Source organism: Salmo salar, chromosome ssa03 (genome assembly GCF_905237065.1).
Source record: "Salmo salar chromosome ssa03, Ssal_v3.1, whole genome shotgun sequence".
Classification (NCBI taxonomy): domain Eukaryota; kingdom Metazoa; phylum Chordata; class Actinopteri; order Salmoniformes; family Salmonidae; genus Salmo; species Salmo salar.
Window position 1 is genome coordinate 96,185,875 of NC_059444.1, and position 18,631 is coordinate 96,204,505.

The following is an 18,631-nucleotide window of genomic DNA, read 5'->3' on the forward strand; positions in this document are numbered from 1 at the left end:
ATGATAGAATAGATAGAATATTTAGAATGATAGAATAGATAGAAGGATAGAATATTTAGAATGATAGAATAGATAGAATATTTAGAAGGACAGAATAGATAGAAGGATAGAATAGATAGAATGATAGAATAGATAGAAGGATAGAATGATAGAATAGATAGAAGGATAGAATAGATAGAATGATAGAATAGATAGAAGGATATATTAGATAGAATGATAGAATAGATAGAAGGATAGAATGATAGAATAGATAGTAGATAGAATGATAGAATAGATAGAAGGATAGAAGGATAGAATGATAGAATAGATAGAAGGATAGAATATTTAGAATGATAGAATAGATAGAATATTTAGAATAGATAGAATGATAGAATAGATAGAAGGATAGAATAGAAGGATAGAATAGATAGAATAGATAGAATAGATAGAAGGATAGAATGATAGAATAGATAGAATGATAGAATAGATAGAAGGATAGAATGATTGAATAGATAGAATGATATAATATTTACAATGATAGAATAGATAGGACACAAGGATAGAATGGATATAATAGATACAATTATATAATGATAGAATAGATAGGACACAAGGATAGAATGGATAGAATAGATAGAAGGATAGAGTGATCGACTATATTAGAAACACAAGTTAGACTATACCATCTACTATATTAGTTTGACTTGTGTTCCTGTTCTCTTTCTCCTCTCTCTCTCTTTCTCCTCTCTCTACCTCCCTCCCTCCACTCTCTCTTTCTCCTTTGTCACTCTTTCTCTGCCTCCCTCCCCCATCTCTCTTTCTCCTTTCTCTCTCTCTACCTCCCTTTCTCTGTTTCTCCTCCCTCTCTCCACCCCTATTTTTCTCCATCTCTCCCTCCCTCTTCCCCCTCTCTCTCCTCTCTCCACCTCTCTCTCTATCTCTCTCCCCCCCAGGTTGTCCACTCCTAACCACTACAGGTCTATCTGGTTTGATCCAGATCCAGGATCTAGAGGAGTTGGAGTTGACCAACTGTCCTGGAGCCACAGCTGAACTCTTCAAGTACTACTCACAACACCTGGCACGCTGCATGGTCATCGAGTAGCCCCCCCCCCACCCGGATCCCCATCACACCCCCCTCTAACCTATCACCCTATCCAACTACCAACTGACCTGCCTACCAATCCCCTACCCACCTACCCCAACTACCAACCACTCCCTTACTTCAGCCCAACGAACGCAGAGGAGGAATGATGACCATGTCGATGGAGCCAGCCAGGATCTCTGCTCCAGCCAGGATCTCTGCTCCAGCCAGGATCAACCAGGGAACATTTACAGGAAAGAGGGGATTTTTTGTAGAGGGATAAACTAAAAAAAAGGGAATTTATTGGATTGGAGGGATGTGAGCGCAGAGGGATTTTCTGTACAGACCAGATATGACAGTTTAACATGGCTGTGATGGACTCAAAGTGGAGAAAGGGATGAGTCTGGGCACGTTCCACACAGGATCATCGAACACGCACACACACTGTACACACACACACTGTACACACAAACACACACACACACACACACACGAAACATGTAACTCCACCAGACAACCAGACTTAGCGGTGACATGGTGACATCTCCGTGTCTCTCTGTGTGAGAATGGGGTGACGTCAGACCCACTCCTCTATCTCCATGTCTTAGCAAAGAACTGAAGAAGAAAAATGCCTCTGTAGAATAACGCGCCAGAGCTGCACGCTTTACCCGCTCGTTGTCATGCCGATTCATCTCTCTCTTTTTGTTGTTGATATTACTACTACTATTATTTTATTTTTGTAAACATTATTTTGGGAATCTGAGGACAACTGAGAATGAATTCCTGTGTGGAGGGAGGACACGTGTCTGAGGATTTACAGTACTGGACCAGGACAACTACACTACCCAGGAAACACTGGGGTTTTGGAGGGTCAACCCTGATGAGGTCACCAGAGGTCACCTGATCAGACCCTGCAGAGGTCAGGGTCAGGACAGACTGAGACTACAGAGACTCTATTCCACTTTACATACACTAGCTGATGCTGATTGGTTAAGCTTGGCCTTTCCAACCATTCTGTTTGCCAGTCCATTCTGTGGTCAGTTTAATATTAGTGGTTAGATGGGAGAGGACGACCGTCATATAAATCCTTTGTGCCATGGTTTTACCTGCCAGCATCAGGACTTACCTCAACGTCTTGATGCTATGTGGCAGCACCTCCGTTTACACTGTCCGTTACAGTAATGTACACACACACACACACACACACACACACACACACACACACACACACACACACGGTCGTTGTGTCTCTGAATCAACTCAACACAAAAAAAGCCCTTTACCCAGCATGCTTTGTGGTCCTCATTCAAGATGGCGGCTCTGTCAGAGGGCCAAGTTTTGCAGTCTTGTAATATCGAATTTCTATTCTAAACTTCACCTGGTGAACCAGCTCTCCTTACTGCTGTGTGTGTGTGTGTGTGTGTGTGTGTGTGTGTGTGTGTGTGTGTGTGTGTGTGTGTGTGTGTGTGTGTGTGTGGGGGGGGGTCCTCAGCTTGCTTCCTTCTGAGGATTTGTGTCATAATGACATCCAGGTTGAGCTGACTGTAACAGTTGTTTCATAATGACATCCAGGTTGAGCTGACTGTAACAGTTGTTTCATAATGACATCCAGGTTGAGCTGACTGTAACAGTTGTTTCATAATGACATCCAGGTTGAGCTGACTGTAACAGTTGTTTCATAATGACATCCAGGTTGAGTCTGACTGTAACAGTTGTTTCATAATGACATCCAGGTTGAGCTGACTGTAACAGTTGTTTCATAATGACATCCAGGTTGAGCTGACTGTAACAGTTGTTTCATAATGACATCCAGGTTGAGCTGACTGTAACAGTTGTTTCATAATGACATCCAGGTTGAGCTGACTGTAACAGTTGTTTCATAATGACATCCAGGTTGAGTCTGACTGTAACAGTTGTTTCATAATGACATCCAGGTTGAGCTGACTGTAACAGTTGTTTCATAATGACATCCAGGTTGAGCTGACTGTAACAGTTGTTTCATAATGACATCCAGGTTGAGCTGACTGTAACAGTTGTTTCATAATGACATCCAGGTTGAGTCTGACTGTAACAGTTGTTTCATAATGACATCCAGGTTGAGCTGACTGTAACAGTTGTTTCATAATGACATCCAGGTTGAGCTGACTGTAACAGTTGTTTCATAATGACATCCAGGTTGAGCTGACTGTAACAGTTGTTTCATAATGACATCCAGGTTGAGCTGACTGTAACAGTTGTTTCATAATGACATCCAGGTTGAGCTGACTGTAACAGTTGTTTCATAATGACATCCAGGTTGAGTCTGACTGTAACAGTTGTTTCATAATGACATCCAGGTTGAGTCTGACTGTAACAGTTGTTTCATAATGACATCCAGGTTGAGCTGACTGTAACAGTTGTTTCATAATGACATCCAGGTTGAGCTCACTGTAACAGTTGTTTCATAATGACATCCAGGTTGAGCTGACTGTAACAGTTGTTTCATAATGACATCCAGGTTGAGCTGACTGTAACAGTTGTTTCATAATGACATCCAGGTTGAGCTCACTGTAACAGTTGTTTCATAATGACATCCAGGTTGAGCTGACTGTAACAGTTGTTTCATAATGACATCCAGGTTGAGCTGACTGTAACAGTTTACAGCGTAGCATACACCTTATGCCACACAGGGTACTTTTCTCATGCTATATTTAGGTACGGCCTGGGTACACACACACACACACACACACACACACACACACACACACACACACACACACACACACACACGCACACTGCATCCCACCGCCATACCCCCAGGCAGACAGCTGTTCTAACATTCTTTCAGCTCCAGCCCTAAAGATAACAGTTTGTACTTGGACCTCAGGTGAAGGTGACAGGGGTGATATGGGTGAGATAGAGGTGCAGGCCAGCCCCCAACAGCCGATAGCAGGTTATAGGCATTTCTGCTTTTAAAGGCATTATCCCATTGAGCCACCATATGTAGTGTTAACCGTGAGTGGGATCTCCCGAACCCAGAAACATTGCCTTTAAAAGCCTCACTGCCTCTAACCTTAAGTATTCATGTAGTGAGCTTGAGGATTCCTGACTGTCTGATTTCCTGCTTCACACAAACACTACAGGCCAGGATGTTAACCAACTAGTCCCACTTTGATTTATTCACCTTCAATGATGTGCTGTACATAATGTATTTATCTATTTATTTCTGTATTTATTGACTGAGGATTGTGATTGGTTGAGACAGTCTTTCAGCCAAACAGACCAGTTTAAAGCTGAGCCTGTTGGTTTGGTGTGTCATGATACTGCTCAGTGGGTGGCCCATTTAGGTTACGGGAAAATCTGAAATGGCTCCCTATTACCTATGTAGTGCACTACTTTGAGCCAAAAGAAGTGCCCTATTTGAGGAAGGAATATTTATAGGAATAAGAGGAGCTTTTGAGCAATACCTGAAGAACCTATTCCCTATATAGAACAAGTCAACTACTTAGCCAATAGGAGGAATATGGTTCCATTCCAGAGGCAACCTACTGTGTCTGTTGAGCTGTGGCTGCTGGTCCACTAGGGGATTCTAGCTCTTAGCTGTGGCTGCTGGTCCACTAGGGGATTCTAGCTCTTAGCTGTGGCTGCTGGTCCACTAGGGGATTCTAGCTCTTAACTGTGGCTGCTGGTCCACTAGGGGATTCTAGCTCTTAGCTGTGGCTGCTGGTCCACTAGGGGATTCTAGTTCTTAGCTGTGGCTGCTGGTCCACTAGGGGATTCTAGCTCTTAGCTGTGGCTGCTGGTCCACTAGGGGATTCTAGCTCTTAGCTGTGGCTGCTGGTCCACTAGGGGATTCTAGCTCTTAGTTGTGGCTGCTGGTCCACTAGGGGATTCTAGCTCTTAGCTGTGGCTGCTGGTCCACTAGGGGATTCTAGCTCTTAGCTGTGGCTGCTGGTCCACTAGGGGATTCTAGCTCTTAGCTGTGGCTGCTGGTCCACTAGGGGATTCTAGTTCTTAGCTGTGGCTGCTGGTCCACTAGGGGATTCTAGCTCTTAGCTGTGGCTGCTGGTCCACTAGGGGATTCTAGCTCTTAGCTGTGGCTGCTGGTCCCCTAGGGGATTCTAGCTCTTAGCTGTGGCTGCTGGTCCACTAGGGGATTCTAGCTCTTAGCTCTGGCTGCTGGTCCACTAGGGGATTCTAGCTCTTAGTTGTGGCTGCTGGTGCACTAGGGGATTCTAGCTCTTAGCTGTGGCTGCTGGTCCACTAGGGGATTCTAGCTCTTAGCTGTGGCTGCTGGTCCACTAGGGGATTCTAGCTCTTAGCTGTGGCTGCTGGTCCACTAGGGGATTCTAGCTCTTAGCTGTGGCTGCTGGTCCACTAGGGGATTCTAGCTCTTAGCTGTGGCTGCTGGACCACTAGGGGATTCTAGCTCTTAGCTGTGGCTGCTGGTCCACTAGGGGATTCTAGCTCTTAGCTGTGGCTGCTGGTCCACTAGAGGATTCTAGCTCTTAGCTGTGGCTGCTGGACCACTAGGGGATTCTAGCTCTTAGCTGTGGCTGCTGGACCACTAGGGGATTCTAGCTCTTAGCTGTGGCTGCTGGTCCACTAGGGGATTCTAGCTCTTAGCTGTGGCTGCTGGTCCACTAGGGGATTCTAGCTCTTAGCTGTGGCTGCTGGACCACTAGGGGATTCTATTTTTGTTCTGATAGCAATCTTGACTTTTGTGTCCAGCTTTACTTCAACAGTACTTGATTGCAATTTTATAAATTCACATTGAATCTTGAGGGTGCCGTGAAAATAGTGAGCTGTTGTGGGCTTACAGATTTGTAACGGCCGGGAGAGCCCAGCACAGAATGTTTTCTTTCAGTAGTCTTTTTCCCGACACCCCTGGACCCCTAGCTAAGCTAGCTGGATTGGTTAGTTTAACTAGCTGCAGACTGTCAGTTTAGCTAGGATAGCTGGATTGGTTAGCTTAACTAGCTGCATACTGTCAGTGTAGCTAGGATAGCTGGATTGGTTAGCTTAGCTTGCTGCGTACTGTCAGTTTAGCTAGGATAGCTGGATTGGTTAGCTTAGCTTGCTGCATACTGTCAGTTTAGCTAGGATAGCTGGATTGGTTAGCTTAGCTTGCTGCATACTGTCCGGTTAGCAAAAATGGCTGGATTACTGACATCATCACCCCCCAACCTCAACCCTGTACAGCCCTACTGTACACTGTACTGTACCTATGTTAAGGACAAGCACCAAGCTGACAGCCCCCCCCCCATCTCTAACAGAAGAAGTGTCCAGGGGCATTTGTCATTAGCCACCACTTCTCTCTATCTCTCTCCATCTTTCTAACACATTCTCTTTCTCTCTCTCTCTCTCTCTTTCTCCATCTTTCTAACTAACACATTCTCTCTCTCTCTCTCTCTCTCTCTCCATCTTTCTAACTAACACATTCTCTCTCTCTCTCTCTCTCTCTCTCTCTCTCTCTCTCTCCTTCTGTCTAACAGAGGAAGAGTCCAGGGACATGTTTGATGTATTGTTTCACATGGAGACCAACCCAACAGGTTAAAACTCTGTACTGAATAAGACACAGTATAATAATTATAACAATAAAAGTATGTTGGAAGTACTTCTGATTCACACAGAGGAACATGTTTAGAGGGTTAAAATACATCAGTCTTCAGAACACTGTCAACAACTGGTTTGCACTGATCTGGTACGAAGAGCATCTGAAGACAGGAATGTCTATGGAGCATAAACATGGAAAACAGTTGCTGACTTAACATGTAACTTCTATCCAGGTCTCCATTGGCGTCAGTTCAACTGTTTCAATTCAACTGTTTCAGTTTAACTGAGTTTACAGTTTAACTGAGTTTACAGTGATCTGCCGGTACGGTATGGTGGCTTGGGAGGGACACTGGTCTATGGGACGTTGTGGGGTATTTAGGGCCGGGATTCAATCCATAGAGCGCTCTCGGCTATGCAGCTTTTAAAGGCCCATGTTACTCTTAGGAACAACTGTACTCTACATCTCTTGTCTGTCTGCCACACTCCCTTACCTACATTCCTATATAATGGGTACTATTTTGGTATCTCTGTTTATTATTTGTGACACAGAGGTCATATGAAGATGTTTTCTGGAGGGTTTGTTTCTTATATTATGTTTTGCTCATTGTTTTGTGTAAATACTGATACTGTGGTGATGATATGAAACATTTGATTGGACAGGATAGAAGTGGTGTGGTGAATCTAAAGGATTTGATTGGACAGGAGAGAAAGTGGTGTGGTAATTCTAATGGATTTGATTGGACAGGAGAGAAAGAGGTGTGGTGAATCTGAAGGATGGCTGCAGTGCCTTGTCAGAGAGCAGTTGTTGTTTTTTGACATGGTTTTGGTTCCAGTCTGCACCGTTTTAGTAAAAGTTGTACAAAACTAAACCGTGTGCCTCATCTCCTTCCTTTCATCCTCCTACATTGCCATTTAGCCAAGGCTTTTATTCAAAGCAACTCACAGTGGTGCGCACCTGCATTTTTATACACATTTGACAACAATGGTTGTTGTGAAGCAACTGATATTTATGTGAAGGTTTGTCTGCACAAAAATGTTTTGTCTCCCAACACTTTCTATGCAGATAAACTGCCACTCTCATCACGACTGTTGTGCCAAATGAGTTGTACATCAGCTGTACAACTTGTTGTACGTGGCCTTATAGGGAGAACCTCAATTGCGTTTCCGTGATCCCTCGCGTCCTCTCTCCTTGCGGCCTCCTCAAAACCCATTGGATGAGTAGGTCAAAGGTCCCTCCTTTTTGACCTTCTCATCCAACGGGTTTTGAGAAAGAGGCGAGGAGAAAGGACTCGAGGAATCAAGGAAATGCAATTGTGATTCTCCCTGTGTCTGGGTCATTGTGAGTCACAGGGCCCACCAGACGTGTAACAGTGACAATCATTTGATGGTAAATCAATGGTGTTTATTAATGTGTAAAACAAGGTCTATCAGGATGCAGCTTACAGAACATTAGGCTACAACAATATAAAACATCAGAGGCAGGAGATAAACAACACAGACATTATCACGTCATGGGTGGGTCTGTGTGTGTGTGTGTGTGTGTGTGTGTGTGTGTGTGTGTGTGTGTGTGTGTGTGTGTGTGTGTGTGTGTGTGTGTGTGTGTGTGTGTGTGCGTGTGCGTGTGTGTGTATGTACAAGATGCCTGTCAGTCATAGGCAGCTGTGTACCAGGTCAACACTAGGTATATAAATGAGAGAGAGATGAGCCTTTAATGGACAACAGTGGGTGATGATCTAGTGATCTGGTCTAAAAACAGACAGCTGATCAGTAGTTGAAGAAGAGGCAGTCAGTCTGTGAAGACACAACAGGCTTTGAATGGGCAAACACACACATACATGGTTATCATAGGACCAGTTTCCCCAACACAGATTAAGCCTAGTCTTGGACTACGAAACACTTTCAATGGAGAAGGTTTATAGGACGAAGTGGGCTTAATCTGTGTCCGGAAAGCGGCCCCCCTAGCATCACATTTACATGTTAACGTTAAACAGGAAGTTTGGGTCTCTAAGTTACAGTTAAGCACATCCAAAGCCATACAACAGAGGAGGGTAAACTGGGCTAATCTAATCCTGTCTGCATCATTTCCTGTCTCTCTCCATAACATAGTATCATTGAGAGCTACTGTGAATTTCGCAACCCTAGACACTTTGGTGAGAGAGTACAGTTTGTATCCTCTTGTCTCTGACTCCGGTCATTCCTCCACTTGGCCTCTAGGTGGAGCCCTTTCTCCAAACAGCACAGCTCACCATCGGGAAGGAGAGAGAAGGGATCTAGCACTCCCTCTATACACAACACAGAACGGCCCTTGGACTGTGTACGTATGGATGGACAAGTGTGTATGGATATGTATGTGTGTATGGATATGTATGTGTGTATGGATATGTATGTGTGTATGGATATGTATGTGTGTATCGACGTTTACCGCAGGTGGAAAAGGTTACAAACAAAAAATAATTTTCTGGAAAAAAAATATTTTCTTTTTTTAAGTCAACATGCGTATTAAATGAAATGAAGCGTCTGAATATATTACAGGCCTATGCCTGTGTTATAGAAAGAGGTTCATAAGCCATACATAGGCTAGGCTATGGCTCTGCCAGTATTCATACAGTGTTAAAAAGGCTGCCGTCCTTTGAGAGATGGAGAAACGGGGCGGAATTCAAACAAAGCCACATTGCAGTATTCACACAGTAGCATACAGACCACCTGTGAAGGTCACTAATTAGTAAGGATCTCCCTTCACCTGGTTGTCTAGGTTTTAATTGAATGGAAAAGAAAAAAAAACACAGAAACTGGACCCTCAGTGGAATGAGTTTGACAAATCTAGACCAAATATAGACCATATCATTTCTGCTGTGGCCAAATAACACCCAGAATGGACATGGGTACTGTAGAATACAGGAGGCTGTAGCTGAATGGACGTGGGTACTGTAGAATACAGGAGGCTGTAGCTGAATGGACATGGGTACTCTAGAATACAGGAGGCTGTAGCAGAATGGACCTGGGTACTGTAGAATATAGAAGGCTGTAGCTGAATGGACCTGGGTACTGTAGAATATAGAAGGCTGTAGCAGAATGGACCTGGGTACTGTAGAATACAGGAGGCTGTAGCTGAATGGATGTGGGTACTCTAGAATACAGGAGGCTGTAGCTGAATGGTCATGGGTACTCTAGAATACAGGAGGCTGTAGCAGAACGGACCTGGGTACTGTAGAATACAGGAGGCTGTAGCTGAATGGACCTGGGTACTGTAGAATACAGGAGGCTGTAGTAGAATGGACCTGGGTACTGTAGAATACAGGAGGCTGTAGCTGAATGGACGTGGGTACTCTAGAATACAGGAGGCTATAGCTGAATGGATGTGGGTACTCTAGAATACAGGAGGCTGTAGCTGAATGGATGTGGGTACTCTAGAATACAGGAGGCTGTAGCAGAATGGACCTGGGTACTGTAGAATACAGGAGGCTGTAGCTGAATGGACATGGGTACTGTAGAATACAGAAGGCTGTAGCTGAATGGACCTGGGTACTGTAGAATACAGGAGGCTGTAGCTGAATGGACCTGGGTACTCTAGAATACAGGAGGCTGTAGCTGAATGGACCTGGGTACTCTAGAATACAGGATAATGTAGCTGAATGGACCTGGGTACCGTAGAATACAGGAGGCTGTAGCTGAATGGACCTGGGTACTGTAGAATACAGGAGGCTGTAGTTGAATCGTCCTGGGTACTCTAGAATACAGGAGAATGTAGCTGAACGGACCTGGGTACCGTAGAATACAGGAGGCTGTAGCTGAATGGACCTGGGTACTGTAGAATACAGGAGGCTGTAGTTGAATGGACGTGGGTACTGTAGAATACAGGAGGCTGTAGTTGAATGGACGTGGGTACTCTAGAATACAGGAGGCTGTAGCTGAATGGACCTGGGTACTCTAGAATACAGGAGGCTGTAGCTGAATGGACCTGGGTACTCTAGAATAAAGGAGGCTGTAGCTGAATGGACCTGGGTACTGTAGAATACAGGAGGCTGTAGCTGAATGGACCTGGGTACCGTAGAATACAGGAGGCTGTAGCTGAATGGACGTGGGTACTGTAGAATACAGGAGGCTGTAGCTGAATGGACGTGGGTACTGTAGAATACAGGAGGCTGTAGCTGAATGGACGTGGGTACTGTAGAATACAGGAGGCTGTAGCTGAATGGACCTGGGTACTGTAGAATACAGGAGGCTGTAGCTGAATGGACGTGGGTACTGTAGAATACAGGAGGCTGTAGCTGAATGGACCTGGGTACTGTAGAATACAGGAGGCTGTAGCTGAATGGACCTGGGTACTGTAGAATACAGGAGGCTGTAGCTGAATGGACCTGGGTACTCTAGAATACAGGAGGCTGTAGCTGAATGGACCTGGGTACTGTAGAATACAGGAGGCTGTAGCTGAATGGACCTGGGTACTCTAGAATACAGGAGGCTGTAGCTGAATGGACCTGGGTACTGTAGAATACAGGAGGCTGTAGCTGAATGGACCTGGGTACTCTAGAATACAGGAGGCTGTAGCAGAATGGACCTGGGTACTGTAGAATACAGGAGGCTGTAGCTGAATGGACCTGGGTACTGTAGAATACAGGAGGCTGTAGCTGAATGGACCTGGGTACTCTAGAATACAGGAGGCTGTAGCTGAATGGACGTGGGTACTGTAGAATACAGGAGGCTGTAGCTGAATGGACCTGGGTACTGTAGAATACAGGAGGCTGTAGCAGAATGGACGTGGGTACTGTAGAATACAGGAGGCTGTAGCTGTGTTAGCTACAGTATACTGTAAATCACTCTCAGGCAGGTGATTCCAGTTTTCTGAATTCCAGGGGTAGTATGAGTGTAAACAATGACACTGCATAAACATCGGTATTGCAGAAATAACATTGTCTGAGCACATAACACACCTCCTCTCTCTCCCCCTCTCTATTTTTATCTCTTCCTCTCTCTCCATCCCTCACTCGGCCCCTCTCTCTCTGTTTTTATCTCTCTCTCCATCTCTCACCCTACCCCTCTCTCCCTCTGTTTTCATTTCTCTCTCCATCCCTCACTCTCCCCCTTTCCATCCATCAATCTCCCCCTCTCTTTTTCAGTTTTTCTCTCCCCATCTCTCTCTGCTCTTCCAGCCCTGTGTGACCCTGCTTCCAGGAAATATAAACTCATTCTGAGAAAATATATTCATATATGAAGTTTAAATGCATTTCTTATCAATAATGTCTTTAGTAAAACTCAATAAAATGTTCAAAATCCAAGGTGTGGTGGTCACCGAAAACATCTCTCCTTTGTTAAAAAAAAAGCTCCTCTTTCTTTCTTTCGCTCTCTTTCTCGTGTTCCGATTGGGGGAAACAGTCGACCAACCATTTTGCAGTCAAAACAGGAAACAGGAAGCTGTGAGCAGGAAGGTGGAGCTGCTGCTGTGTACGACGCACTCTGGGGTCCCCCTCAGAGGTGGCTCTCTGATTCGCTCCTGTCTGAGGTTCCATTGGTTCCGTTGGTTCCGTGGGTCCCGTTCTCCATTGGAAAGCAGGACAGGGCCAGACCGTGGACGGTCAGGTTACTCTCGTTCAGCCTCCTGACGCGGAATGTCTCATAGTGGATGTTGTGGGTCACGTCCTTCAGGTCCTGCAGGTGGGACCTTTAGGGACACACAGACAAACACAAAAACACTAATGTATGTGCATGTTTATTTATAAAACTCAATAAAATGTTCAAAATCCAAGGTGTGGTGGCCAACAAAAACATCTCTCCTTTGTTAAAAAAAAAAGCTCCTCTTTCTTTCTTTCGCTCTCTTTCTCGTGTTCCGATATGATGAAGGATAGACTGCTGATATGATGAAGGATAGACAGCTGATATGATGAAGGATAGACAGCTGATATGATGAAGGATAGACAGCTGATATGATGAAGGATAGACAGCTGATATGATGAAGGATAGACAGCTGATATGATGAAGGATAGACAGCTGATATGATGAAGGATAGACAGCTGATATGATGAAGGATAGACAGCTGATATGATGAAGGATAGACAGCTGATATGATGAAGGATAGACAGCTGATATGATGAAGGATAGACAGCTGATATGATGGATGATGAAGGATAGACAGCTGATATGATGAAGGATAGACAGCTGATATGATGAAGGATAGACAGCTGATGAGAATGATGAAGGATAGACAGCTGATATGATGAAGGATAGACAGCTGATATGATGAAGGATAGACAGCTGATATGATGAAGGATAGACAGCTGATATGATGGATGATGAAGGATAGACAGCTGATATGATGGATGATGAAGGATAGACAGCTGATATGATGAAGGATAGACAGCTGATATGATGAAGGATAGACAGCTGATATGATGAAGGATAGACAGATGATATGATGAAGGATAGACAGCTGATATGATGGATGATGAAGGATAGACAGCTGATATGATGGATGATGAAGGATAGACAGCTGATATGATGGATGATGAAGGATAGACAGCTGACATGATGGATGATGAAGGATAGACAGCTGATATGATGGATGATGAAGGATAGACAGCTGATATGATGGATGATGAAGGATAGACAGCTGATATGATGGATGATGAAGAATAGACAAGCTGATATGATGGATGATGAAGGATAGACAGCTGATATGATGAAGGATAGACAGCTGATATGATGGATGATGAAGGATAGACAGCTGATATGATGAAGGATAGACAGCTGATATGATGGATGATGAAGGATAGACAGCTGATATGATGGATGATGAAGGATAGACAGCTGATATGATGGATGATGAAGGATAGACAGCTGATATGATGGATGTTAGTGTGTTCTATTATGGCTGCAGTTAACAGCTTGGTTGTTGCCATGCATCATCAGGACAGGTACAGCCTAACTACTGTGTGGAAGTGTACTAGGAATCAGTGGTGGAAAAAGTACCCAACTGTCATACTTGAGTAAAAGTAAAGATACCTTCATAGAAAATGACTCAAGTAAAAGTCACTCAGTAAAATACTGCTTGAGTAAAAGTCTAAAAGTATTTGGTTCAAAATATACTTAAGTATCAAAAGAAAAGTATAAATAATTTCAAATTCCTTATATTTAGAAAACCAGATGGCACCATTTTCTTGTTTTTTTTATTTAAAGAAAGCAGGGACACTCCATCACTCAGACATCATTTACAGAAAGCAGGGACACTCCATCACTCAGACATCATTTACAAACAAAGCATGTGTGTTTAGTGAGTCCGCCAGATCAGAGGCAGTAGGGATGACCAGGGATGTTCTCTTGAAAAGTGTGTGAATTAGAAGAGGTGAAAGGTAGGAGAGTGATGGAAGAGGTAAAAGGTAGGAGAGAGATGGAAGAGGTGAAAGGTAGAGAGAGAGAGATGGTAGAGGTGAAAGGTAGAGATGGTAGAGGTGAAAGGTAGAGAGAGAGTGATGGAAGAGGTGAAAGGTAGGAGAGAGATGGAAGAGGTGAAAGGTAGGAGAGAGATGGAAGAGGTGAAAGGTAGGAGAGAGATGGAAGAGGTGAAAGGTAGAGAGAGAGAGATGGTAGAGGTGAAAGGTAGAGAGAGAGTGATGGTAGAGGTGAAAGGTAGAGAGAGAGTGATGGTAGAGGTGAAAGGTAGAGAGAGAGTGATGGTAGAGGTGAAAGGTAGAGAGAGAGATGGAAGGGGTGAAAGGTAGAGAGAGAGAGATGGTAGAGGTGAAAGGTAGAGATGGTAGAGGTGAAAGGTAGAGAGAGAGTGATGGAAGAGGTGAAAGGTAGAGAGAGAGAGTGATGGAAGAGGTGAAAGGTAGAGAGAGAGATGGAAGAGGTGAAAGGTAGAGAGAGAGAGATGGTAGAGGTGAAAGGTAGAGAGAGAGAGATGGTAGAGGTGAAAGGTAGAGAGAGAGTGATGGTAGAGGTGAAAGGTAGAGAGAGAGATGGAAGAGGTGAAAGGTAGAGAGAGAGAGAGAGATGGAAGAGGTGAAAGGTAGAGAGAGTGATGGAAGAGGTGAAAGGTAGAGAGAGAGAGATGGTAGAGGTGAAAGGTAGAGAGATGGAAGGGGTGAAAGGTAGAGAGAGAGAGAGATGGTAGAGGTGAAAGGTAGAGAGAGAGATGGAAGGGGTGAAAGGTAGAGAGAGAGAGATGGTAGAGGTGAAAGGTAGAGAGAGTGATGGAAGAGGTGAAAGGTAGAGAGAGAGTGATGGAAGAGGTGAAAGGTAGAGAGAGAGAGTGATGGAAGAGCTCCAGGCTGGATTCCAACCCATGCTGTCAGTGGTACGTTGTACATGTGCTCCAGAGGCAGAGGCTTGGACCTCTAAACCACCCCAGGCAGCATGTGTGTGTACATGCATGCGATGTTGAGTGGTTGTACGTGTAACTGGAACTCACCTAATCAGCAGATCTCTCAAGTTGGTAAACTCACAATGCGCCACGTTTTCAACTATGGACAGACAGAATAGAACAGATTGACTAAAACAGGTTAAAACCAGTTATTACATCACATCCATGGAACACCAACCCTTTGTCTCTCTCTCTCTCTCTCTCTCTCTCTCTCTCTCTCTCTCTCTCTCTCTCTCTCTCTATTCAATGTCCATTTAAGGGATCTATTGGCATGGGAAACATATGTTTATATTGCCAAAGCAAGTGAAATAAATAATAAACAAAAGTGAAAAAAAACAATAAAAAATGTACAGTAAACGTTACACTCCAAAAGAATAAAGACTTTTCAAATCTCTCTCTCGTAATACATGTATGCTTCCTGCTCTGCAACTTCCTCATTACTAACACTAGAGGGCAGTTGAGCACATGACTCCAGAATGAAACTGCATAGGGATATTTAGGTTTTATTTAACCTTTATTTAACTAGGCCTGTCAGTTAAGAACACATTTTTATTTAATAATGACGGCCTACCCCGGCCAAACCATCTCCTAACCCGGACGACGCTAGGCCAATTGTGCGCCACCCTATGGGACTCCCGATCACGGCCGGTTGTGATACAGCCCGGGATCAAACCGGGGTCTGTAGTGACGTCTCTAGCACTGCGGTGCAGTGCCTTAGACCGCTGCCCCACTCAGGATCCCTATATGTGTTTTATTTTATGTACAACAGTGCTGCATATACCAGCTTCATATTCATATTATTATTACTACTACTCATTATGCATATTATTAGGTGTTCAGAAACTAAACAAAATAATCCCAATCAATTTCCACTCTATGGTTGAGGTTGATGTATGTATAAAATATGGCAAATAAACTCAAAACATGAAACACCTAATCCATAATAATGTAAACACACTCTCCCTCTCTATAATGTATTGATCATGTAAACACACTGACCCTCTATGATAATGTATTGATCATGTAAACACACTCTCCCTCTATGATAATGTATTGATCATGTAAGCACACTCTCCCTCTATGATAATGTATTGATCATGTAAGCACACTCTCCCTCTATGATAATGTATTGATCATGTAAACACACTCTCCCTCTATAAACACACTCACCCTCTATGATAATGTATTGATCATGTAAACACACTCACCATCTATGATAATGTATTGATCATGTAAACACACTCACCCTCTATGATGCCCCATTTGGTTTTCCTGCCCAGGACCTTGTTCCCGTTTACCTGGTGTTCCTTGTCTGTCCCCACCACCGCAAACGGAATGTTTTCCTGCACACAGAATACCAGGAGAGGGTGAAGGTAAGAGAGGAATACCAGGAGAGGACCAGACAGGGGAAAGGTAAGAGAGGAGTTCCAGGAGAGGACCAGGCAGGGGAAAGGTAAGAGAGGAGTTCCAGGAGAGGACCAGACAGGGGAAATGTAAGAGAGGAGTTCCAGGAGAGGACCAGACAGGGGAAAGGCAGGAGAGGAGTTCCAGGAGAGGACCAGACAGGGGAAATGTAAGAGAGGAGTTCCAGGAGAGGACCAGACAGGGGAAAGGTAAGAGAGGAGTTCCAGGAGAGGACCAGACAGGGGAAAGGTAAGAGAGGAGTTCCAGGAGAGGACCAGACAGGGGAAAGGCAGGAGAGGAGTTCCAGGAGAGGACCAGACAGGGGAAAGGTAAGAGAGGAGTTCCAGGAGAGGACCAGACAGGGGAAAGGTAAGAGAGGAGTTCCAGGAGAGGACCAGACAGGGGAAAGGTAAGAGAGGAGTTCCAGGAGAGGACGAGACAGGGGAAAGGTAAGAGAGGAGTTCCAGGAGAGGACGAGACAGGGGAAAGGTAAGAGAGGAGTTCCAGGAGAGGACCAGACAGGGGAAAGGCAGGAGAGGAGTTCCAGGAGAGGACCAGACAGGGGAAAGGTAAGAGAGGAGTTCCAGGAGAGGACCAGACAGGGGAAAGGTAAGAGAGGAGTTCCAGGAGAGGAACTGCTTACAAGTGTTACTTGTAAAATGTGTGTGTGTGTGTGTGTGTGTGTGTGTGTGTGTGTGTGTGTGTGTGTGTGTGTGTGTGTGTGTGTGTGTGTGTCTCACCCTGATCTTGTCGTTGAGTATCCTGTCCTCTGGATCTTCGTCATACTCAGTCTGAGGGTATACTCGGATCCCATTGGCCTTCAGGTCCTGTCTTACCTACACAGGGGTCAGATGGCAGGAGTTACAGGGGTCATTCAGAGGTCATGAGGTCAACATGTTGACACAGATGTTTACATGCTACTATTGTGTACGAGTGTCAGTTATGTGTTTACCCATGACCCTGTTCCTGGAGAACTATCCTCCTGTAGGTTTACACAGGGCTCCCTGACCCTGTTCCTGGAGAACCACCCTCCTGTAGGTTTACACAGGGCTCCCTGACCCTGTTCCTGGAGAACCACCCTCCTGTAGGTTTACACAGGGCTATATAACCCTGTTCCTGGAGAACCACCCTCCTGTAGGTTTACACAGGGCTCTATGACCCTGTTCCTGGAGAACCACCCTCCTGTAGGTTTACACAGGGCTCTATGACCCTGTTCCTGGAGAAATACCCTCCTGTAGGTTTACACAGGGCTATATAACCCTGTTCCTGGAGAACTACTCTCCTGTAGGTAGATCCCAGGTAGATCTCCAAAACAGGAACAGGGTTGGAGAGCCCTGGTATAAACCTACAGGAGGGTAGGTAGATCTCCAGAACAGGAACAGGGTTGTAGAGCCCTAGTGTAAACTTATAGGAGGGTAGGTAGATCTCCAGAACGGGAACAGGGTTGTAGAGCCCTGGTGTAAACCTACAGGAGGGTAGGTAGATCTCCAGAACAGGAACAGGGTTGTAGAGCCCTGGTGTAAACCTATAGGAGGGTAGGTAGATCTCCAGAACAGGAACAGGGTTGTAGAGCCCTGGTGTAAACCTACTATAGTGTATGAGTGATAGATATGTTATAACCTAATGCATCTTCCATGGTCCTAGTCTCTAGACTCTCTCCCCCAGACTATCATCCCTACTCTCCTTTAAGAGACGGATTAGTTTACATCCAGACTTGGACACTTGCCATGACCATCTCTCACCCCCTCTTCCCCCCCCTCTCTCTCTCTCCCCCTCTTCCCCCCCCTCTCTCTCTCCCTCTCTCTCTTTCCTCATCTCTCTCTGTATCTCTCTATGTCTCTCCTCCCTCTCTGTCTCTCTGTCTCTCCTCACTCCCTCCTTCTCTCTCTCTATCATGGACCTATGCACGTCTCCGAGCTCATGGCCCTTGAGCAGTATTAAATCTCCACTCAATCTTCTGAAGCTGATCTGTAAACATCTCTCTATCTTCTTCTCCACACACTCTTTCTATCTCTCATCTATCTCCCTGTGCTCTCTCTCTCTCTGTCTCTTCTCTCTCTTGCTCGCTCTCAATCTTTTGAAGCATCTGTAAACATCACTAAATCTCCTCTACACACTTAGAATCTCTTTCTCCTCTCTCGATTCTCTCCCTCCTTCTCTCTCATCTATAAACATATGTCTATCTCCTCCATACTCTCAGTGTGGTTGTCATTCCATTCCTGTGTAGATAGATCCTCCAACATTCCTCTGTAATGTCAGTTGATGTATATCTGTTT

The 18,631-nt window shown here is 44.8% G+C and overlaps 2 protein-coding genes across 9 annotated transcripts in view; one reads left to right on the forward strand and one right to left on the reverse strand.

The window, feature by feature from the left end:
* LOC106592509 (F-box/LRR-repeat protein 16) overlaps positions 1-7,464 on the forward strand; it is a 59,055-nt gene extending 51,591 nt beyond the window's left edge. For all 3 annotated transcript variants that reach the window (XM_045715912.1, XM_045715914.1, XM_045715913.1), the window contains exon 7: positions 933-7,464. In XM_045715912.1, the coding sequence (XP_045571868.1) occupies positions 933-1,081 (149 nt within the window). In that variant the 3' untranslated portion in view covers positions 1,082-7,464. The remainder of the gene's footprint in view (positions 1-932) is intronic.
* A 519-nt stretch (positions 7,465-7,983) lies between these two features.
* LOC106606337 (neuronal-specific septin-3) overlaps positions 7,984-18,631 on the reverse strand; it is a 218,060-nt gene continuing 207,412 nt past the window's right edge. For 4 of the 6 annotated variants that reach the window (XM_045715908.1, XM_045715911.1, XM_045715910.1 and 1 more), the window contains 4 exons: positions 17,096-17,191; positions 16,198-16,294; positions 15,000-15,051; positions 7,984-12,254 (listed from right to left, as the gene is read on the reverse strand). In XM_045715908.1, coding sequence (XP_045571864.1) covers positions 12,062-12,254; positions 15,000-15,051; positions 16,198-16,294; positions 17,096-17,191 — 438 coding nt within the window. In that variant the 3' untranslated portion in view covers positions 7,984-12,061. The remainder of the gene's footprint in view (positions 12,255-14,999; positions 15,052-16,197; positions 16,295-17,095; positions 17,192-18,631) is intronic. The other 2 variants (XR_006769324.1, XR_006769325.1) reach the window with 2 other exon arrangements.